Here is a 23,338-nt window from a genome sequence, read left to right as displayed (position 1 = left end):
ATTCCAGAGCCCAGCAGGTCGAGGCTGCGGTGGCCGGGAGCAGCCACTGCACTCCAGTCTGGGCAACAGAGTAAGACTCCAACTCAAAAGAAATAATAAAAAAAATAAAAGGATAATAGCGTCTCACACCATTGTTTGATGATCATAAAATATGTTAGAGTGTCTCTAAAATACACACACACACACACACACACACACACACACACACACACACACACACACAAACGCACACACAACACCCACCACAAAATGTTCCTTTTATATCTGGTAGCAGTTTTTGGTTTTGTTTTTGTATTCTTTTTTTTTTTAGGCACATGATATTAAAATGTTTTAAAATACGTTTACTTATTTTTATTTCCCAGTATTTTATATACTGTTTTCTTAAAATAATTTTCTTAAGGTAATTCCATTAAAGAATATTTCATATTTAGATATTAAAAAAGCACTTCTTGTTCTAAACAAAGCTTGCAGATATACATTTGAACTCAGCAGTTAAAACAAAATTATTTATCCAATATCAGCTTAAACTTTAGGCCATTTCAAGTAGTTGCATAAGCTTGGAAATTAAAATTCATAATAACTCCAAACTTTTGCCTTTAGAATCAAATTGGTTGGACTTACTTTTTTCCTTTCTTCCCTTTTTCCCTTTCTTCCCTTTCTCCCCTTCTCTTCCCTTCCCTTCCCTTCTCCCCCTTTCTTCCTTTCTTTCATCTGAGTCTTACTTTGTTGTCCAGACTGGAGTACAGTGACACAATCACAGCTACCACACCTTTGACTTACTGAACTTAGGCGATCCTTTCACCTCAGCCTTCCAAATAGCTGAAACTACAGCCTCACACCACCAAACCTGGCTAATTTTTTGATTTATTATAGAGATGAGGTCTCACCAAGTTGCCCAGGCTGTTCTCGAAACCCTGAGCTCAGGCAATACTCTTGGTCTCAGCCTCCCAAAGTGCTGAGATTATAGGCATGAGCCACCATACTCAGCTAGTTGGACTTTCTCAGCAGCTTGTTTTCTCTGACAGTACATGTGACCGGAATGTCCCCTTTAGCTCCCAGGGCAGAGTAAATCATGCACGTTTACCATTAGTCTCTTTTTAAAATAACAGCTTTGAGATATAACTTACATGCTATAAAATTCACCACCATCACCCTTTTTTTTTTTTTTTTTTTTGAGTCTGAATCTCACTCTGTCTCCCAGGCTAGAGTGCAGTGGCACAATCACAGCAACCACAACTTCGACCTCCTGGGCTCACACAATCCTTCCACCTCAGCTTCCTGAGTATCTGGGACTATAAGTGTACACCACCATGCCTGTCTAATTTTTAACAAATTTTTTTTGTAGAGACAAGGTCTCACTCTGTTGCCCAGGTTGGTCTCGAACTCTTGGGCTCAAGCAGTCCTCTCTCCTCGGCCTCCCCAAGTGCTGGGATTCAGGCATGAGCCACTGTGCTCGTCCTGAATTCACCCCTTTAAAATACAATTCTCATGACATTTAGTACGTTTACAGAGTTGTGCAATCATTACCACTGTCTATCTATCTAGCACCTCAAAAAGAAACTCCATACCCATTAGTGGTCATTCTTCCTACCCCCAACTCCTGGCATCCACCAATATATTTTCTGTCTTTATGGATTTAGCTATTCTGACTTTTCTTATAAATGGAATTATACAGTATATGACCTTTTGTGACTGGCTTTTTTTTACTTAACATAATGTTTTCACGGTTCATCTATATTGTAGCATGACTCAGTACTTCATTTTTATGGTTGAATCATATTTCGTTGTATGGGTAATACTCCATTTTGTGTATCCATTCATCAGTCTTGAGGGACATTTGAGTTGTTTCTACATTTTTGGCTACTTGAAATAATGCTGCTTCAAAGCATTAGTGTGTAAGTTTTTGTGGGAGCATTGTTTTCATTTCTCTTGGGTGTATACACAGGAGTAGAATTGCTGGGTCATGTGGTAACTGTGTGTTCATCCTTTGGAGAGACTGCTAAACTGTCTTCCAAAGGGGCTGCACCATTTTACCTTCTCATCATTGGTGTATGATGGGTCTAATTTCTCCATGTCCTTAGCAACATTTGTTGTATTCCACTTTTTTGCTGTGACCATACTTGTGGATATGAAATGATTTTGATTTGCATTTTCATAATGACTAATGATGCTAAACATCTTTTCATGTACTTATTGGCTATTTTCTTTGGAGGAATATTTATTCAAATCTTTTGGTCATTTTAAAATTGAGTTATCTGTCTTTTTATTGACCATTAGTCTTATTAGACTTTTTTATTAGTCTCCTTGGTATGGCTTTTGCACTTAATTGAAATTGACCCCATTTGATTAAAGTGGGCCTTCGTGGTGCCATTCTTTCATGAGGAGATAGCTTATACAGTGATTTTTAGTTTAGTCCAACAAATCAGTAAATGCTTAAATTCCTTGTGTGTCCTGTTCCATGTGGGTCACTGTGGAGGCTGCTCAGTCAGTAGTGAATTAGTACTTGCCTTTAGGGGCTCATAACCCAGTTGGGAGAAACAATGTAGATGTGTGAGATGAGAAAATGATAGACTGTGCTGCACCCTTGCTATGCCCCTGTAGACCAGATGTGCAGGTTGCAGAACCCAAGAAAGAAAGGCTTACTGTGGGGTGGGGTGGAAAGGAGAGGCTTCATGAGGTGTTCAGTTTAAGCAGTGAAAAATGGGTATTATTCATATAAGTGGTCAAGACACATGTAGTAAATACCATGAAAAAGATTTTGAGAAGATCACTTGGTTGATGTGCAGAATGGAATAGTAGAAAATAGAAAATAGAAAAGAAGGAGTAATAGTGTAACTCAAGTCAGGTATGATGAGGATCTGGAATACTAGGGTGATGGGAATAAGAACAACAAACCGGGAGACAATGCTAGAATTGTATATTTGAAAGTGGGGAAGAAAATAATATCAGTGATAGCAGCTATTACATATATGTTGGTGCAGATCCTTGATGTATTTTAGCTCATTTAATCTTCACAATAATTCCATTGGGTACTTTTATTATCTCCACTTTACAAATGAGGAAACCGAGAGGTTCAGTAACTTTCCCAGGACTGCCCAGAAGCAGTAGAGCTGGGATTCAAACTCAGAATTGAAACGCACTGTTGTGTGTTAAGGGGAAAGGCCAAGGTTTCTCCAAGTTTTAGAGCCAATATTTCAAAGGATAGCCGCTGAGCTGTGTTTGAGTGTACTCTAGACTTTATTGAGCACCGACTAGTAAAGTGTTTCTTGTAAACATTGTTACTTTTTTTGTTAATAATCCTACCTCTTGCAGTTGCCCTTTTTTTGATAGTCTATATCAAAAATCCCTTCATGTAAAAGTTCTCATTTTAAAAACACTTTCAGGAATATGACCGAATATTAAATTTAAGAAGATATTTTGGTGTTTTAGTGACAGGTTTTTTTTCTTTTCTTGTCTTTCTTTTTTTTTTTGAGTTGGGGGTCTCATTCTGTTGCCCAGGCTGAAGTACAGTGGCACAATCACTGCTCACCACAGTCTCGACCTACTGGGCTCAGGCAATCCTTCCACCTCAACCTCTCAAGTAGCTAAGACTACAGGTGCACTCCACCATGCCTGGCTAATTTTTTTCTTACTTTTTGTAGGGATGAAGTGTTGCTATGTTGCCTAGGTTGGTCTTGAACTCCTGGGCTTAAAAGATCCTCCTGCCTCCATCTCTCAAAGTACTGGGATTACAGGTGTGAGCCACAGCTCCTGGCCAAATGTCAGTTTTCTTTCTGTGGTCTTATGTGTGTATTCTCCATCTCCTCATTGTTACCACCAATGTATAACAACAACAAACGGGTGTAATTTTTATAAAAGTCTTGTAAGAGGCTAACATTTAAACTTTGAAAAGTAATCTTCAGGCTCATTAAACAGCTTAATGTTTGTTTCCAAAGTCCTAGCCTCCAGCTTGGTCTATAATATTTCGGACGGTCAGTTTACGAGTCGTGCAGATCTCATAGATGCTGCTGGAAGCTCACTGGGGCGTGGTGCTCTTGTACCAGGATTGGGTAAGAAATAAATGCACACGTTTCCTTGGAAAATTTAAACTTTCAGCAGATTTCTCTTGAAAATCTTGCCAATTCTCTGTGACATTTTAGTTTCCTTGAAAAGAAAGAAAGTTTTTATACTGTTTAATTTTGGAAATCAATATAAGAAATTGCCATATGTAAGATTCCTCTGAATAAACTGCTATTAAAGATACTGTCCATTAGGTTGTGTGATGATGCTATAATAAATCCTCAGAGTTCATGCCATTAAAAGTTTTATTTCCTGTGAGGAATTGTTATGCTTGTTATTGTTTGAAAATGAACATTATATAATATTCTCTTTGCCCTGGCTGGTAGGAAGCTTATGTCTAAGTTTTGGGCTCAGTTACTAGGGCCTTTTATAGTGTGTTGATGTTAATTGGTCCTATTATACCTGGGTTTTTAACATAAACCACTTAAATCCTTTTTGAAAGTGGGTCCCATATAAATCAGTTACTGAAAACTGTCTATTCTGTGAGACTTATTCCTTCTCACGTAGGAGTTAAACAAAATTAAAAATTAAATTCTGGCTCCTTGTTGAGCCCCAATCTAGTGCTTTGCCAAGTGAATCTATTGGAATGGAGATGTAGATTGTCAACAATAGAGAGAATCCTTGCCCTTCCATTTTTTACCAGTGCTTGTGAGAAATATGTATTCAAGGCAGATGATGACATGACAGTTGAATAAAGTGTGCTTTTTTTGCAGGTGCCTGTTATGATACAGTGAACAATATGCTGTGGACGTGCTCAAATGACTATATTGATCAGTGGTGTAATCCTGGGAATCAAGCCTTCCATTATGTCTGCCAGAGACTTGGAGTCAGCCACATTATCACTGAGCCCAAAGGTGAGGTACACTTGTGGTCTTTCAGGAAGAGATTCTCCCCCCAAATATGGGCGAATACAGCAGCGTTAGTAGGTGGGAACATAGACCAACACCAAAATGTGTTACCAGCTTCCCTTTTTAAACTTAGAAACCTAAAATCTTTTGTTATTTGTAACCCTGAAAGATAAGTTTATGATTAAGTAAATAAGTAGGTAAATAGGGCTTTTTTTTTTTTGAGTCAGAGTCTCACTCTTGTCACCCAGGCTGGAGTGCAGTGGCATGCTGCTCATGGCCACTACAGCCTTGACCTGCTGGGCTCTGGTGATCCTTCCACCTCAGCCTTCCAGGTAGCTCAAATCAACACCTGGCTAATTTTTTGATTTATTGTGGAGATGAGGTCTTGTTATGTTGCTCAGACTGGTCTCAAACCCCTGAGCTCAGGCAATCCTCTTGCCTCCGCCTCCCAAAGTGCTGGGATTACAGGCTTGAGCCACTGCACCCAGCCGTAAATAGAGCTTTTGAGGTTGTCCATAGACTTTTTTAAAGGAAGCTTGGTATGTCCCTCTTGAAATTTTCAAAACTTTGATGTAAAATTTGATTATTTGTATTTGGTATGGGGTTATATACTGTTATAATGTTTTGCATTAATAATGACTTACTTATACACAGACTTATAGTTAGATATAGTTACCAATAAAGGACCTTTGTATTTCTTTTTTTTTTTGAGTTGGAGTCTCACTCTGTCGCCCAGACTGGAGTGCAGTGGCCGCTCCCGGCCACCGCAGCCTCGATCTGCTGGACTCCACCGATCCTTCCACTTCAGCCTTCCAAGTAGCTGGAACTACAGATGTGCTACCACACTCGGCTAATTTTTGATTTATTGTAGAGATGAGGTCTCGCCAAGTTGCCCAGACAGGTCTCGAACCCACGGGCTCAGGCAATCCACTCACCTCAGCCTCCCAAAGGCGCAGGATTAAGGCTGAGCCACCGAGCCTGGCTGACCTTTGTATTTCTTAATACTAATATGAACATTCTTAATATTAAGTAAATATTAACTTAAAATCTTGTGACTTTCAAGTCAACTATATTAGTTTGAAGGAATTAATCACTCAACAAGTCTTCTCCCCATAAAGCAACACTAGAACAGAAAATTATCAAAACAACTATTTCTAGGCTCTAGAAATTGGCCAAGGCATACACCAAATTTCTTAATACTAATATGAACATTCTTAATATTAAGTAAATATTAACTTAAAATCTTGTGACTTTCAAATCAACTATATTAGTTTGAAGGAATTAATCACTCAACAAGTCTTCTCCCCATAAAGCAACACTAGAACAGAAAATTATCAAAACAACTATTTCTAGGCTCTAGAAATTGGCCAAGGCATACACCAAATTGAGAGTGGCTATTAATTTAAAAAACAATGAACTTTGGGTAGGACAGTAGAAGTCTGTGGTGTTCTTGGCTGGGACTGCTCCTATTACCCACCTCAAGCTTGATCGCCTGAGCCCAGCAGATGAAGGCTGCGGTGGCCGGGATTATGCCACTGCCCTCCAGCCTGGGCAAAAGAGTGAGACTCCAACTAAAAAAAACAGACCAGTGACTCAGCTGGCCTGAGAGCTTGGTTAGGGCAAGCAGCGGACCAGCAATAGCTAGAAGTTTAGTAGTGAGATGTGGAGAGTAACAAAGCTTTCGGTGACCTTGGTAAGCTCCTCATACACCTACCTGCACAGAAGAGACCTGAGAGAGCCCTGGCTGTTCACACATCTCTGAGTAAACATGAGCCTGCCTACGTATGCAAAGATGTGAGAGGGCCCAACAGAAAGTAAAAATCAGAGTTTAAAACTGCCTGAACTTTGATGTGCTTCCCCCAAAACACACAAATCTGTCCAGGGTGAAAGTGTTACTGGCTCAATTTGTTAGAGTACAACCTCTGACTAATCATTGGTTGACAACCAGTAAGGAATATAGGGAGGGGTGACCCCAAGGAAGCCAGGCTTAAAAATAAAAACAAGAATAATAAAAATAAAAGAAAAAATAAATAAAGAACTGAGCAAAGAAATCAGTAACCATATAAAGTAGGGGAAACTCAAATGTTAGACTAATGATTGTAAAGTCAAATAAACACTTAAAGCAGTCATTATAAACATATTTAAAGGGTGAAAGGAATCTAAGTTTTACAAATTAAAGGAAAGTACAAAGACTATGATTAAACAAATAAGAGAATTTCAGTAAAGCAATTTTTTTTTTTTGAGTTGGAGTCTCATTCTGTTGTCCAGGATGGAGTGCAGTGGCTACCGCAGCCTCAACCTGCTGGGCTCGGGCGATCCTTCTGCCTCAGCCTTCCAAGTAACTGGAACTATAGACATGTGCTACAACACCTGGCTAATTTTTTGATTTATTGTAGAGACAAGGTCTCACCAAGTTTACCAGACTAGTCTCAAACCCCTGAGCTTAGTCAATCTTCTCGCCTCAGCCTCCCAAAGTGCTGGAATTACAGGCTTGAGCCACCACGCCCAGCCAGCAATTATTTTTTTAAATGAACCAAATGGAAATTCTGGATTTGAAGAGTGTGATAACTGAAAAGAAAAATTCATTAAGAATGTTTTAACAGCAGTTTTGAGATGGTAGGAGAAATAATCATTAAATTTAGGATGTAGATTGATAGAGCTATGCTATCTGAAGAACAAAAAAAGACACTTTTAAGGAATACTGGTGAGGCATCTTAGAATGTACTTCCTTTTGGGTTCATTTGATGTTTTCTCATGATTAAACTGAGGTTATGGATTTTGGGGAAGAACACGACAGAGGTGATATCCCCTTCACATTATATCATATTCCAGGATACACAATATCAACAAGACTTATTACTAGTGATATTAAAATTGATCACTTGGTTTAAATTATGTCTACAAGATTCTTCCACTACAAAGTTACCAGTTTTCCCTTTCCTTATTCTGTTTTGTAGAAGTAAGTCATTAAATCTATACCACACTCAAGGGAAGGGGAATTAAACTCCATTTCCTGGAAGGAAGAGTATCAGAGAATTTGTATATATGTTACTCATCAGTAATTAGTAAATTTTGGGGGAAGAGTGGTACTTTAAGGCTATGCAACTATCTACTCTTGTTTTCTATTTCTTCTTGAGTTAGTTTTGGTAACTTGTGCCTTTCTGGAAATGTGTGCATTTTATCTAGATTTGCTTATTTGTTGATGTAAAGTTGCTCATAGTATTTCTTTATAATTATTTTAATATCTGTAGGGTTAGTAGTAATTTCTCTGCTTTCATTCTTAATTTTGATTTTTGTATAAACTTACTAAAAATTACTGAATTGTCCACTTAGACTGGATGAGTTATTTGGTATGGAAATTATATCTTGATAAAACTAGAGAAAGAACCAGCAAAAAGAAGATAGTCAGTTATATATTAGTGACTCCTAAGCCTCTTACCTGAACTCTAGACTATGTATTCACCTTCACTTGCTTATCTAATTGGCATTTTCAACTTAACATGTCAAAAACAAACTTTATATTTCTCTTCCTCTCCAAATCTGTACCTACTGAGTCCTCTATATTTCAGTATATGAATCCCCATTCTTTCATATGACTGGATTGAAATATTTGAATTATCTTTGACTATCTCTCTCTCTCTCACAACCCACATTCAAATGGATATCAACAAATCCTGTCGGCTCCTACCTTCAAAATATATGCCAAATCTAATAATTTCCCACCAGCCATGCTGCTACAACTCTAGACTGAGCCATCATTGTCTTCACCTGGATTATTGTATCAGCTCAAAGGTCTTTCTTCCCCTATAGTTGTCCTCCTCCACTCCAGCTTGTCTCCATTCAGCAGTCAAGGAGTCTTATAGCCTAAGTAGTCAGATATGTCCTTCCTCTGCTCAGATATCTTCACTAGCTCCCCATCTATGTAGAACACAAAATCAAAGCCGTCATTTATTTCAGTAGGTTCCAAAGTTGGCTTTCAAAAAGTTTTTGGTGGAGATGAGCAGGACTTACCTGAATTCTACTGTCAAGTCTAAAGACACCACTGGACACAGTGGCTGACACCTATAATCCTAGTGCTTTGGGAGGCCAAGGCAAGAGGATTGCCTGAGGCCAGGAGTTCAAGACCAGTCTGGGCAACATAACAAGACTTCATCTATACAATAAATCAAAAAATTAGCCAGGCATGGTGGCACACCATGTAGCTGTAGGACCAGCTACTTGGGAGGCTGAGGCAAAAGGGATCTCCTGAGCCCAGCAGGTTGAGGTTGCGATAGCTGTGAGTGTGCCACTGCACTCCAGAGTGAGACTCCAACTCAAAAAAAAAAAGACTAAAGATTCACAAAGCACAGAAAAGAGTGGAACCCATTCTGACCCTAGGATTAATACACAATAAAAAAGTTTCATTTTGGCCAAGTCCATGTTCTCTTTGGTTTTCCTTGAGTCCTGTCCTCATCGTTCCCAGTGCCCACAATCCTTCTATAGCTCTAAGGACCCCCAACTCAGTCCTCCTTCTTCAAGATGATCTATTTTCCCATTTCTTTTAGGCAGTTCATTTCAACTGGTTTTATGGGGGGAAAAGCAATCTTTTTTTTTTTTTTTTTTCAGTTGGAGTCTCATTCCGTCGCCTAGGCTGGAGTGCAGTGGCACACTCATGGCCACTCCAGTGTTGACCTGGTGGGCTCCTGCAATCCTTCCGCCTCAGCCTTCCAAGTAGCTGGAAACACAGGCATGCACTGCCATGCCCAGCTAATTTTTGATTTATTGTAGAGACGAGGTCTTGTCAAGTTATCTAGGCTGGATTACAGGCTGAGCCACCAAGCCCGGCCAAACAATCTTTTTTTGTACTTTGGCCATTTAGATTATTTTTTCCTCTGTTCCCTGAATATCTATAGCCATCCATGAAATGTTTATTATTATTTAAGAGGATGCTTGTCAACCCTTACAAGTTTAATTGATGGATGTCTAGGCTGTGATAACTAAGTGAGATTAAAATGTTAAGGTACTGTGGGAGGAGATATTGATGGACGGATTCTACTATAGAGCAGCCATAGAAGATAGATTTTACTAGAATAACCATTATAGAATAACTAGCATGGGCCATGGGCTGAGATGACCTGAATTCAAACCCCAGCTCTACCACTTCTTAGCTGCGTAACTTAGGGAAAGTTACTTAACCTCTCTGTCTCTTAGTTTACTGCTCTACAAAACAGGGCTGAAATAGTGTAAGTTTATAGCCATGTTGTAGATTAATGTATGTAAAGCATTTACCCTATCGTTCAGCATACAGAAAGAGTCCAGTAAGTGGCAGCTACTTATGATCTAAACACATGAACTCCCAAGTGTTTTCTTTTTTTGTTGTTGTTGGAGTCTCACTCCGTCTCCCAGGCTGGGTGCAGTGGCATGCTCACGACCACCCCAGCATCGACCTGCTGGGCTCCCGAGATCCTCCTGCCTCAGCCTTCCAAGTAGCCAGAATTACAGGCGTGTGCTACTATACCTGGCTAATTTTTTGATTCACTGTAGAGACGAGGTCTCACCATGTTGCCCAGGATGATCTTGAACCCATAGGCTCAGGCACTTCTCTCGCCTCGGTCTCCCAAAGTGCTGGGATTACAGGCTTGAGCCACTGCACCTGGCCCCCAAGTGTTTCAGCTCAGCATCTGCAGAAGGAGGGAGACAGTTTCTTTTTCTTTCTTTTTTTTTTTTTTTTGAGTTGGAGTCTCACTCTGTCGCCCAGACTGGAGTGCAATGGCCGCTCCCGGCCACCGCAGCCTCAACCTGCTGGGCTTCGGCGATCCTTCTGCCTCAGCCTTCCGAGTAGCCGGAATTACAGGCATGCGCCCGGCTGATTTTTTGATTTATTGTAGAGATGAGGTCTCGCTGCCCAGGCGGGTCTAGAATGCGCGGGCTCAGGCAGTCCACTCACCTTAGCCTCCCAAAGGCGCGGGATTACAGGCTGAGCCACCAAGCCCAGCTGAGGGAGACAGTTTCTTCAGCAGCAGTGAAAGAGGTTGTAGCCAAGGTGCTCTTTTGTTGTGTACATGCGCCTTTTGTAAGTCAGAGGTCTGTTCCTCGGGGACTACGTAGAGACATATTTCCTCATTGAGTTTTCTTTTTGTCTTCTAGAAGAGGCTATAACCACAAATGAGGTTATAAACCAATTATTGCACCACGTTGGTGCGATGTGCATACACCAACTCAATCTTCTTGCTACCAACCCCAATCTTCCAATCACAAGTGTCTTGGGCAAGCAGCATCCGATTGAAGCACATCATCTAAGCAGTATTTGTGATATTATGGAGAAGGCCATGGTTAATGGAGATACTTGTATTATACGCTGCGTTCTCGTTGTCTTTCAGGTAATTACACTGTTTTGATATAAATAAGGTGGTAGATAAAAAGAAACACAAACCTTGGCTTCAACCGCCTTCAACCAGAAGAAAAATTTGTTGACTTTCCTGTTTTGCACCTTACCACCTTGTAATTCTGTAATTAGAACTATCATGTTCATTGCTCTGCAGTTAATGGAGTATTGCTATATGTAGCTCACTGCAATTAATATATGCAAAATATTTACTATAATGATACCATTACACAATAGAGAAGATTGTAGTTTTAAAAATCCACCTGATTATTTATTCATAGAATATCCACCAAGTACTTTCTTCATAGGAATAATTTTATCCCCAGTAGCATTATCATTTTTAGATATGCTCCTTATGTTTCTGTAGGTGGTGTTTAAATTTTTCTTCAGCCCACAAACTGAAAGGAATCGAGACATCATTCGACGGTCGGGACTGCTTCTTTGGCAGTTGTTGATGGCACCAAAAGATCAAATTTGCCCTGAAATTCAGAAGGAAGTCTGCCTTGCCATCAGGTAAATAGCAGATGATTTTCATAGTGCTGTCTGCAAAGTGATTCTCCTATGAGGCTTTGTAATCTTCTTTGCAAGCTGGTAGCATAGATGTGTCTTACTGTATTCCATGGGCAGGACTTCCTGCATTGGGGATAATTTAATTGGAGAGGGGCTTGTGACCCTACCATCAAAGGACTAAAGCCAAAGATGCACCAGTATTTCTTTATTTTGGTTCTTAAAACAAAACAAAACAAAATCTTGAAGTGAATATTGTGATTGTGTGCAAGCTAATATTCTTTCCATTTGGAGACAGTGTGGTGGGATTGTTAAGAAACAGGCTTTGGCATCAGGCAGACCTGGGTTCTAGTCTTTGCCACTACTAACTGTGACTCTGATTTGAGGCTTCCAGTTCCTTAGCTGCAGGATAGTCGTAAAAGCAGCACCTGTTTTATGGGTCTGTGAGATTTTCCTAAAGTAAGGCCTGATTCAGAGTAAGAACTCAACAGTGTAATCCTTTATCAATCAGCTTACAACCTTGTCAGACAAGAGGGCAGAATTTATAGGGCATATTCTATTTATCGTTAATTGATTTTCTTTGCAGTTTGGTGAACTTTTATTCAGGAACATAACCTTAATATGACCAAGTATAATTTAGTGGCCAGAGAGAACTGAATGGTTGGTATGCAGGGTGAGCACAGATAACAGAGAATTGTTTATGCTTCTACAATAGATTATTCTTTGGATCTTTTTCTGTTGGGCATTAAGGCAATGATTAAAATATAGTGCTGTGAGGAAACTTCTGGGGGTAGGTGGGTATATTCACTATCTTGATTATGGTGATGGTTTTAGAGATGTATACATATGTCATACTTACCAATTTGTATGCTTTAAATATGTGCACTTGGTTGTATGTCCAACCTCAATTAAAAATAAAAGAAGGCCGAGTATGGTGGCTCACACCTATAATCCCAGCACTTTGGGAGGCTGAAGTAAGATGATTGCTTGAGACCAGGAGTTCAAGACCAGCCTGGGCAACATAGTGAGACTCCCATCTCTACAAAAGAAAAGAAACAAATTCTGATGCTGTTCGCAATATTGTTCTTCCTGCCCTTTGGAAAAGCTGAGAATTAGAAATTCCCTTTCTTAAGTTACTTTTTTGGGGTACAATCTGCTTATAGAAACTTGACTACTTTCACTTTTCATCACCAGTTCTACATCTAGCCCCAAATAAGTTATCATTTTAGTAATTCAGAGGAGGGGGGAGGAGAGGGATATCATTTGTCAGGGAAGTGATTGGACTGGATCATGAAAGTGAGTTTAGGTTCAAAGGCCTTTTTAATGATAAAACTTACTTCAGAGTTTTCTGTATTCAAATTGGCATCTTTAATAACAATAAATACTTAAATATTTAGAGTTTGGATTTTCTAGAACATTTGCTTAAAAACTTTTTGACTTTTCTGTCATTTCAGCTCTGGTTTAAATATCTTGTACCCAGGAGAAACTGAAATCAATAACTTACTCAAGCTGGTCTTAACAGAAGGTGAGAATTATCCTTTAATCATCCTTGAAACCATGCTTTTTTTGTCCCTAAGGAAACCACTGAATGTTAAGATAGTTAATACTTCTTTCTTCATATCTGTTAGTCAACATATTTTAAAAATGTATCTGCATATCTGCTAACACTCCATGCTTATATATCTTTAAGTTTTATAAACCTCTTTCTGTCTTCACTGTATAGCATAATGTATATGACTATAGATGTTTAATAAATGATTTTAAATAGTTAGAATCTAACTTTTTAAGTTAGACTAAACAACAACAACAAAAGGCACTGTGTTAAACACAGTCTGTATTTAAAATTAGCCTTAATTTATGGAATTAGAAATCACACTTTATGATATAAGAGGATAATTATACTTTGATCAGGATGCTGGCTTTAAAAATTCTGATTGGTTGTGATGTAGTTTTTGTACTGTTGTTTGTATAAGTCCATATGCTTGGTGCCCCTGGATTTTTGACCTTTTATTTATGGCATCAGTTTTCCAAGTGTCATTAATGGGATTGTTTATGAAACTTTGTTCTGTGGTAGGAGAGAGAAACAGTGGCCTCTCCCAACTGCGGGATGTGATCCTAACCAACTTAGCTGAACAGCTTCAAAACAATCGATTTGGCAGTGATGAGGATGATCATTACAGGTGACACCAGTTAGATTATTCATTCCTAGCCTTTTCTTTGTGTTCTTCTAAGCATTAACTGACATTTAATGTGTTTGATCAACTTCAGTCTCCTGTTATAGTAAATATGATCATTAACATGTTAAACTTGAAGCATGAACTTGTTGAAAGATAGTAAATTCTACGTCAGTTGCCCTCAGAACTGATAATAGCACATTTCAGTTTTATCAGTAAAGTAACTTGGGCCTGGCAAAAGGGTCCTTAGCAGAAATAATGGATGGAACATATCTAAGAGATCTTGGTTCAGAGGTCTTTGTTCAGGGTGTGATCCAAATTGCTGGTCTGTGAGAGACTGAGTATGTGTGTTAGAACTGGTGAGGGTTGGGAGCATGTTAGTTTTCTATGTTATTTATAAAATAATTTGACTAGGTGTTTGGGTGCTATTTCGTTTCTATATGTTTGATTTAGATAATATACCTAGTTGTTAGAATCATTACGAAGATAAATTTACTTGTAGATCCAATTAATTTTGTATCTTCTGTTTGTCATCTTGTACCAATTGTATAACATTTATCCTTTTGTAATCCATCAATATTTTATTGTTACATTTTTCCTGCATTTTAAAGACTAAATGATGAACTTTTACACTACATTCTGAAGATTGTTGTACGAGAATCCTGTATCTTAGTCACCAAGTGCCAAACTGTTTCTAAAGATGATTTTCAAAAGCTCCTTTCAACTGTGCCTGTAAGTAAAAATGTGTTCAATGAAAGCAAAATTATATGAAGCATTCCTGTTTTCATTTTACTATGTTGAGAAAGTGTGTGTATACAAACATACCTGCATACTCACTTTACAAATATAGACTTAGAATAATTTATGTAAGTCAATGGACTACTTACCCTGGAAAGGTAGAACTAGCCAAATCCCCTTGGAACACTTTTTCCAAAGACTTTATTCCCCCTGCATTAATTGTTCAATGCAATTATTAACCAAATTTGTGTGTTTTTGTTTAATATAGTAAGAGTTTTTTCCCCTACTAATTTTTAATTTATCATTGTTTTTTAAATCATCAGTATTTTATGGAGACTGATAGGAACCAAAAGATCTTTTAAGGGTTAGGTAGTCTTCTGTAATGGAGATGTGTGTGAGAGGGAGGAGGCAAGAAGAACTATTAAGAGGCAAAAATTCAAGTAAGTATTCTGAGTGATTAGTGAGGATTGCATAACAGAAGACAGAAAGTTATAGCAAATGTGTCAAAGTATAATATCAAAAGCCGTGTAGAAATAAGTCACCTGAGAAACTAACTTTGTCTTCTGTACTTTTTGTTTCCTTTGTCAAAATCTTTTAAAAACATGAGGATTACATGATTGCTCTTTCAGTAGGGTTTAGATCATTTAAATGCCCTTATTTGTATTAAAGGCTGCATCCTCCTGCCTGCGCTATCTGATGGCAGTTCAGAATCATCTTCTCAGTAACACTATTTTGATTAAACCTGATGAGAATGATGACAGTGACAACTCCTTGCAGGGAGAGACATTGAAGGTACAGGTAATCACCAAGCTTTATTTTAATGATGCTTTCTACCCAGTGTTTAAAGCAGCTTAATTGACTAAATTTCTGTGTATTATGATGTCAGAATTCACCTTGTGACTTATATTCTTGTGAGAGGTAATATTAGGCCACTCATCCCATAGATTTTTATGTCATTGCACAAAGTGGTCACCATATTTGTGACACTCTCATAACGTGTCATCCATGTGCTCCTGTCAATCTTTTTGTGCCTTTGTTTATTTCCATCTTCTTTTAAGAACTATAAAATATGGCACTTACAAGTGATCTCATATGCATCTGAAAGTTATATATATATATATAAATATATAATAAATCTATAAATAAATCTGGGAGCATAACATTTTAAACAATTTTGACATTTTTGGATGGTTTATAGTCCTGTGATTCAAAAAACTTTTAAAAGGTGATAGTTTTTCAATTTTTGTGTTGAATAATTTAATTTCTAAACCTATAGTTCATTTCATTTTCTGTAATTATTTCTAAATTAGCTTCTGTGTAAACTCAATAATTTGTTGCCACATGACAATTTATAGCAATCCAAAGATTTTTTTTATAGCTATGGCTGTTATAATTTTGACAGATGCTCAAGGCTGTTATTTGCATTGTTCTTCAGAATTTCATCTCTGTGGCAGAATTAGAGAAATCAATAAAAACTATATTCTTCCTAAAAATGTTTATTTAAATGCACTGAAAAATTAACTGAGGAGGCCATAGTTAAAGATAAAAGTCACTAGAGTTTGCCCTTTTCTTACTCATTTTTGCATACATACTATTTAAATCATATATCTGATTGTTTATATTTATGAGTTTATCACATTATATAATCAGTTTTCAAACAGGCGGACATGTGTGAGTTGTTTTTTTTTTGAGTCGGGGTCTCACTCTGATGCCCAGGCTGGAGTACAGTGGCATGATAACTGTGGCCTTGACCTCCTAGGCTCAGGTGATCCTTCTGCCTTATCCTCCCAAGTAACTGGGACTACAGACATGTGCCACCATACCTGCCTAATTTTTTTATATTTTATAGAGACAGAGACTCACTATGTTACCTAGACTGGTCTTGAACTCCTGGGCTCAAGTGATCCTCCCACCTTGGACTCCTAAAGTGCTCGGATGGATTTTTAATTTAAGTTTTTCATACTGTATACTTAACGTCTCTTGCCTTAGTTTCCTCATCAGTAAAAAGAGACAATAATATTTTCCTTGTAAGGTTACTGTGTGGACTAGCAACAGGTCGTATAAATACCTGGTACTTTGCTGTCACATGGTATAGAGTCAGTAGGTCATGTCATTGGTATGACTTAAAACAGGGTTCAGCTTGTCTAGCCCCTTCAGAGTTCCTTTTTCTTAATTATAAAAAATCTTAATACTAAAAAAGACCCAGAAAATTCCAACAGTGAAAAGGTTTTTTTTCTATTTGAAGGCTAAACTTTATAAATTAAAGTTTAATTAAAGTAATTAAACCATGATGAGAAATATAAAGACTCTTAGGAAGGGCCAAATAGGCTCAGTTTCTCTGGAGAAAAATTTGAAACACATAAATGTCACCTAAAAGAGTTAGTTTGATTGTATTTTTCAATAGAAAATAACTGTTAACTAAACATTTCTTAATGTTAACTAGTGTTTCTTAGCATATTTAGTATTTGTATGCCCATGAACTCTCAATAGTCATTTTTAATGTTTTATAGTCTGTAACTGCCACTTTAATTGAATTTTTAACTTGCCTGTTTTCAAGTGTAATGGGTTTATGACATGAAGTAAAAGGTCACTTGTATTGTTTCAGAATGTTATGTTTTTGTCTCATTTTATTCACCACCTATACATGCGCCTTTTACTGTTCTGTTTTTCTCTTTAGCTATCCTCATACCACCCAAGGCAATCTTCCACCTGGACAGTTTCTGGGCTGGCCACCAGGAGCTCTCTTGTGCTGGATGGGATGAGAGATAGGCCTTTTCTCCTAGGGACTCAGTGTGCTCCCTGTGAAATACTTTCTTTCGGCGTATTTCTGTCAGCACTCCAGACCTTGGCCTCCCAAATCAAATTGCTACTTGCCATGCTAGCAGAATTTGCTGCTTTGGGCTTATTCTGGCCACCTCATTATTTCATTTGGAAATGTATCATTAAATACATCATTTCATGTTGTCATTGTGAGTGTATGTTTATTACAGAACTTAAAAAATAATATTATGATATTTTCCACCTAGGAGCTAAAAGTCAGTATTTTGGCTCTTGCCACTCAAATCCTGACTGGATGTGATGAAGTGTTGGAAATGCTACAGCAGGTCACAACTGCCCTCATAAATAGTGACATAGCAGACCGTGAGCAGAGGTGAGAAATGGATTGTGGACCATGACCTGCTACCCTTCAGAAAGAAAAATTTGCTTATGAAAGTGAAATCTTTTTAGAGTAGAATATAAGGGATTCATTTAACAAAGAGGGATTTTTGTGAGAATAGGTTGAAATGGCAAGTGTTTCAAAGCCAAGTGCTATGTAACTCTTCAATGTGCTTTTAGGTAGATTGGGCCCATGGCCATGATCTAGGAGTAGCAACAACCATGATCTAGGACAGCCTCATCTCTGATGCTTGGTACTTCTGTCATCACTCCCAATTGACCTTTCCTTTAATTATCAAGCTCAGCACCATGCACACTTAGTTTCCTCAGGAGACACACTTTCAGGAGGAGGAAGTCAACTTAGTGATACATATAGTCATCTGCTACACAAAAGATGACACTGACGTGATATTTGAATATTTTACTGTCATTTTACTTCTCCGTATACATGAGTGACCTATTTAGAGGTCATTTCTCTTTCACAGTAATAAAGACCTCTCTCAGCCCTTCACATTATAATTTCTGCCATGGCTTGCTTTTAGAGATGAGTTGCATACTGTGTTTTTTGACAATTTGGATGTTAGAGATGTTGATCTAAAACAATCTTGCAGTGTAATTTTTGCTTCAGCACCCGTGTCTTGTTCCCATGGCCTTGGTTCTTGCCTACTCCCAGATAGCAGATGGGAGGTTGGGACTGAGAACAATATAATCCAGATAGGCACAGCACTGGGACTTAGTAAAATGTAGTGCAATCTAATGGGAGAGTCTGGAGACATGAGGTCTGTTTCTGGTTCCAACAATAATATCCTGAGTAGCCTTAGGGAATTTATATAACCCGTTTCTTTCAGCATCCCTTAATTCTTCTAGCAGTGGATGAGGATATTAAGAATGTGATTTTAAAACCAAGTTAAAAATTTGTCAACTTTTAGATTAGTCAGAATCACACAGAAAGTAGAATGGTGGTTGACAGGGACTGGGGGGAAGGATAAAATGGGAAATTATTGCTTAATGGGTATAGAGTTGTGGTTTTCCAAGATGAAAAGAGTTATGGAGATGGATGGTGGTGATAGTTGACAGCATTATTTAATAACACTGAAATGTACACTTAAAAATGGCTAAGGTGGCAAACTTTATGCTATGCTTATTTCACCACAATAAAAAAATTTGGGAAAAAAATCTGCATACTCTATGCCCCAGATAAGCCTCAATTTCTCTAGGCCAGGAGTGAATTTCACAGCAGTGAGCAGGTAGTCATTTACTTCCTCCTTTTCAGTTTTGGTACAGCACTGCAACCAGCAGCCCCAGAGGTAAGGGAACTTTACAGGCAGTAACTACCTAAAGTAGTCATTGGCATATTAGATCCCTTTTGTAAAGTGCTTTGAAGGCACTAGAAAATGTACCTGTAAACTTTTTTTTGGCAAAAATGACAGGGTGTAGGTGAAATCCATTAATAGCTTTCTGTTCTTCCCCTCTCCCTCAGTGGTAGAAGATAGGAAATTTGTGGACTGAATTGCTGTAACTGTAAGTGCTTAACTAGTTTAAGGAGATACAGTTTAAGAGAATATGTCAGATAGAGATGCATATATTAGCTGCTTCTTGACATGATTGGACTTTGTTTAGACTGTGTGTTTTTGAACCTTTTGTAGGTTAAAAGGCTTGGAACAAGTTACTAAGGCTACTATGCTTGGTCACCTTCTTCCAGTGTTACTGACCTCCCTGATGCATCCAAATTTACAGACTCTGATCATGGCCGATGCCCTGATGCCTCAGCTAGTGCAACTGGTTCTCTATACCAGCCAGGTATGATCCTTGGTGTGCCAAAGTGAACTGCTTTTCAGCCCAACCCACTTCACAGTATGGCTATTTGCTTTCACTGGAGCAGAATAAACATAATCCTGTTTTTCAGAGACTAAGGGAAATGATGATGCAATGAAGAAAAATATCATGTCATAAAAATAAACTAGAATATTAAGAGAAAACATTTTATTTGTTTGTTTGACTAAATTACTTACTGTAAACGTTCTTTTAGTATGTGTTCATTGCTGATCAACTGTAAAAATGCTAATATACAATGCTACTAAAATTACCATGATATTTCATCTCCTGAGTTCTTGCCAGCTAATAGGAACTAACATAAATGACGTGTTTCATTCCAGCATTAAGTAAAATGATGCCAAATGGTCTTAGTAACACAGCATTTCTTAGTAAGCAGGGCAAACTAGGATTTTTAAAAGATGATTCAAGTGAGAATTCTAAATTTGGCTCTTATACCATCCAGAAAACTGCCAGTAAGCACTATGAGACATGATGATGGCTTTGTGTTTCAGACGGCTTTGCTGCTTAAAACCCAGTGTCCAGTTTTTGCCGAGGTGGGCTGTTCCCCATGTGGTACATCAGACCAGAAATGCAGGCTGTTCCCTGATGAGAGGTAATGGATACTACTTCCTGTAGGAGTCCTTTTCTTGTTTTCTTCTGGTGAAAGCCTAGTTCTCCTTTTACAACATGGTTTTTAGCAAGGATTACCTAACTTGGAAAAGGGAAAAATTCAGGATCAAAATTTTAGATAACTGTGCAATTGCTTTGTAGACTGGTGGTCACTGATTAGAATAAATTTCCCCGTAGATCAAGAGATTAGTTCAAAATTGACCAGAAATTTTCATCTGCCAATGGTAGGTATGTAAATAAAATATTATGACTTTGGCAAGCAGTTTGACAGTGTCTTAAAAATTTAAACATACACCTTCTGTATGCCCCAGTTATTCCACTTTTAGGTATTTACACAAGAGAAAATTAAAGCACAGGCTTGAACAAAGACCTGTACGTTAAGGTTCATAGCAGTTGTAGTTAGAATAGCCCAAAACTGGAAACAACTCAAATGTTTATCAATAGGTGAATGGATAAATAAGTTGTGATGTATCCATACAAAAGGAATGAACTATTGTTATATGCAACAACATGTGTGAATCTCAGAATACTTAATGCTGAGTAAAAGAAAACAGGTCCCCTTAGGTCACATACTATAATTCTGTTTATATAAAACTCCAGAAAATCTAAACTAATCTCTAGTTCAGGCAGCAGATAAGTAGTCACCTGTGGGGAGGAATGGAGGGATAACTAAGAGGAAGAAGGAAACTTCATAGGTGTATACAAATGTCCAGACTTACCAAGTTGTACCCTTTAAATCTGGGCAATTTATTATATGTCAATTAGGTTTCATTAAAGCTGTCTTTTAAAAAACTTGATCAGAAAGGAAGGATATCCTGGGTTTCTCTAGAGCATTGTGCTCTTTAGAGAACTGAGATTTTTGCAGCAATGAAAACTTGTATCTGTGCTGCGAGTATTGTCAGCCTTAGCCACAGGTTATTACTGAACATTTGCAATAGAGCTAATGTGACTGCGGAACTGAATTTTTAAATTTTATTTCATGTAAATTTAATTTAATTGAAATGGTCCCATGTGACCAGTAGCTATCACATTGAATAGCACGGCTCTATTAGCTCAACCTGTAGAGTTGAAAGAATAAGGTAATACCATGGCAGCTAAGTTTAAGTCCTTGGAGTTTATATTCTACAGTCTCAGCCTCCTTGCAGTCCTTGAGAGTTCAATTATAGTAGATGAGAAAACCTTTGAGGGTACTTTTTTTTTAGTAAAAATAACAGCAAAAGTAGATACACAGGGTGATGGAATTTTCAACAATTGGCATGGAAATAGCAACAAAAGGAAATTTTACAGAGCATAATTGTGTGAGATTTGAAAAGTGGGGAATCTTTTTTTTTTTAATTTGAGTTGGTGTCTCACTCTGTTGTCCAGGCTGGAGTACAGTGGCATGATCACAGCTCACTGTTGCCTTGCACTCCTGGGCTCATGCAGTCCTCTTGCCTCAGCCCCCTGAGTAGCTAGATCTACAGGCATGTGCAACCACGCCCAGCTAATTATTTTATTTTATTATTATGTTTTGTAGAGACATGGTCTCACTATGTTACCCAGGGTGGGTCTCAAACTCTTGGCCTCAGGTGGTCTTCCCACCTCAGCCTCCCAAAGTGCTGGGATTACAGGTGTGAGCCACCAAGCCTGGCCTAGTTTTTGGCCTTTTTGTACCGATAGGTCTTGCTATTGCCCAAGCTGGTCTCAAACTCCTGTGCTCAAGCAGTCCTCCCATCTTGGCCTCCCAAAGTACTAGTATTACAGGTATGAGCCGTCATGCTCAGCCTAAATTGGGAATCTTAAAGATCCTTTATAGTTGCTGAGTGTGGTGGCTCATGCCTATAATCCCAGTACTTTGGGAGGCAGTGGTGAGAGGATTGCCTGAGCCCAGGGGTTCGGGACCAGCCTGGGCAACTTGGCAAGACCTCATCTCTAGCATAAATCAAAAAAGTAGCCAGGTGTGGAGGCACATACCTATAGTTCTAGCTACTTGGAAAGCTGAGGTGGAAGGATCGCCTGAGCCCAGCAGGTCGAGGCTGCGTTGACCATGAGCGTGCCACTGCACTCCAGCATGGGTGACAGAGTGAGACTCAACCTCAAAAAAAAAATAAATTAGCTGGGCATGGTGGCACATGCCTATATTTCCAGCTACTTAGAAGGCTAAGGCAGAAGAATTGCCTGAGCCCAGCAGGTCAAGGCTGTGGTGGCTACAAGCATACCACTGCACTCCAGCCTGGGTGACAGAGTGAGACTCCAACAAAAAAAGGACCTCCTCTTGACAAAAGAGGGAAAATGCAAATTTATCTGTTTCACATCCTGGAAGAAGATAAAATAAGAAACAAAAAAGTACAAATATAACGTCTAACAACAACAAAAAAACCTTAAATATAGGAATTTTTAAAATATTTCTGATTACCATTGATTCAAACATTTAACAACCCCAATGTTGTCATATTTGTGGAAAATTAAAGAGCATTCCCTTAACCTCTAGTATTTTACTGTGTTTACATTGTTTTTCCTTTCCTTGCTACTAAGCTAAATCACTTTTTCTTTTTCTGTTTTAGAATGCTGGAAGAGAAGGAAGAGCCAGGCTTTCTCACTGGTTTAAAGATTCCTGCCCCGTGGGCTGCTGGAAAGACTGTGGAAACGGTCCACCCTGTCAGAGACAACTACAAATTTAAAGAAACTGTCCATATCCCAGGAGCTCGCTGCCTGTATCTTAGATTTGATAGCAGATGCTCTTCACAGTATGATTATGACAAAGTAAGCAAGGGCTAGGTTGTTATTGGTTCCACCTCTAATAAGTTGATTCTTAGGTGCTTCTTTTTTTCTTTTTCTTTTTCTTTTTTTTTTTTTTTTTTTTGCTGCTGGTCACCATTCTTGACTTATTTCTGTCTGCAGATATCTCTAAGGAGAACTTTCCTAAGATAATGCCTTGGGGGGTAGTGTGATTGAGGTAGTTAAAGAAATACCACCTCTGAGGTCTAAGAACAATGTTCTAATGAAATGTTGAAAGTGTATTTTGTAAGCTTTCAAATGCTTAGATCTGAGTTGAAAGAAATGTTCCT

The 23,338-nt window shown here is 38.4% G+C and overlaps 1 protein-coding gene across 1 annotated transcript in view; it reads left to right on the top strand.

Annotated features, from left to right (window-relative positions):
* LOC103252497 (probable E3 ubiquitin-protein ligase HECTD4) overlaps window positions 1-23,048 on the top strand; it is a 60,774-nt gene extending 37,726 nt beyond the window's left edge. Inside the window, exons 9-20 of the mRNA XM_021709129.1 lie at window positions 3,936-4,049; window positions 4,773-4,913; window positions 11,034-11,266; window positions 11,639-11,784; window positions 13,233-13,303; window positions 13,853-13,958; window positions 14,564-14,684; window positions 15,360-15,482; window positions 17,717-17,841; window positions 19,493-19,646; window positions 20,174-20,274; window positions 22,835-23,048. Of these exons, the coding sequence (XP_021564804.1) occupies window positions 3,936-4,049; window positions 4,773-4,913; window positions 11,034-11,266; window positions 11,639-11,784; window positions 13,233-13,303; window positions 13,853-13,958; window positions 14,564-14,684; window positions 15,360-15,482; window positions 17,717-17,841; window positions 19,493-19,646; window positions 20,174-20,274; window positions 22,835-23,048 (1,649 nt within the window). The remainder of the gene's footprint in view (window positions 1-3,935; window positions 4,050-4,772; window positions 4,914-11,033; window positions 11,267-11,638; window positions 11,785-13,232; window positions 13,304-13,852; window positions 13,959-14,563; window positions 14,685-15,359; window positions 15,483-17,716; window positions 17,842-19,492; window positions 19,647-20,173; window positions 20,275-22,834) is intronic.
* Window positions 23,049-23,338: the final 290 nt, after the last annotated feature.

Source organism: Carlito syrichta, unplaced genomic scaffold, assembly GCF_000164805.1.
Source record: "Carlito syrichta isolate Samal-C Ts95f unplaced genomic scaffold, Tarsius_syrichta-2.0.1 Scaffold164274, whole genome shotgun sequence".
Taxonomy (NCBI): Eukaryota; Metazoa; Chordata; class Mammalia; order Primates; family Tarsiidae; genus Carlito; species Carlito syrichta.
Note: the sequence above shows the minus strand (reverse complement) of the source record. Positions and strands in the feature narration are given on the sequence as shown.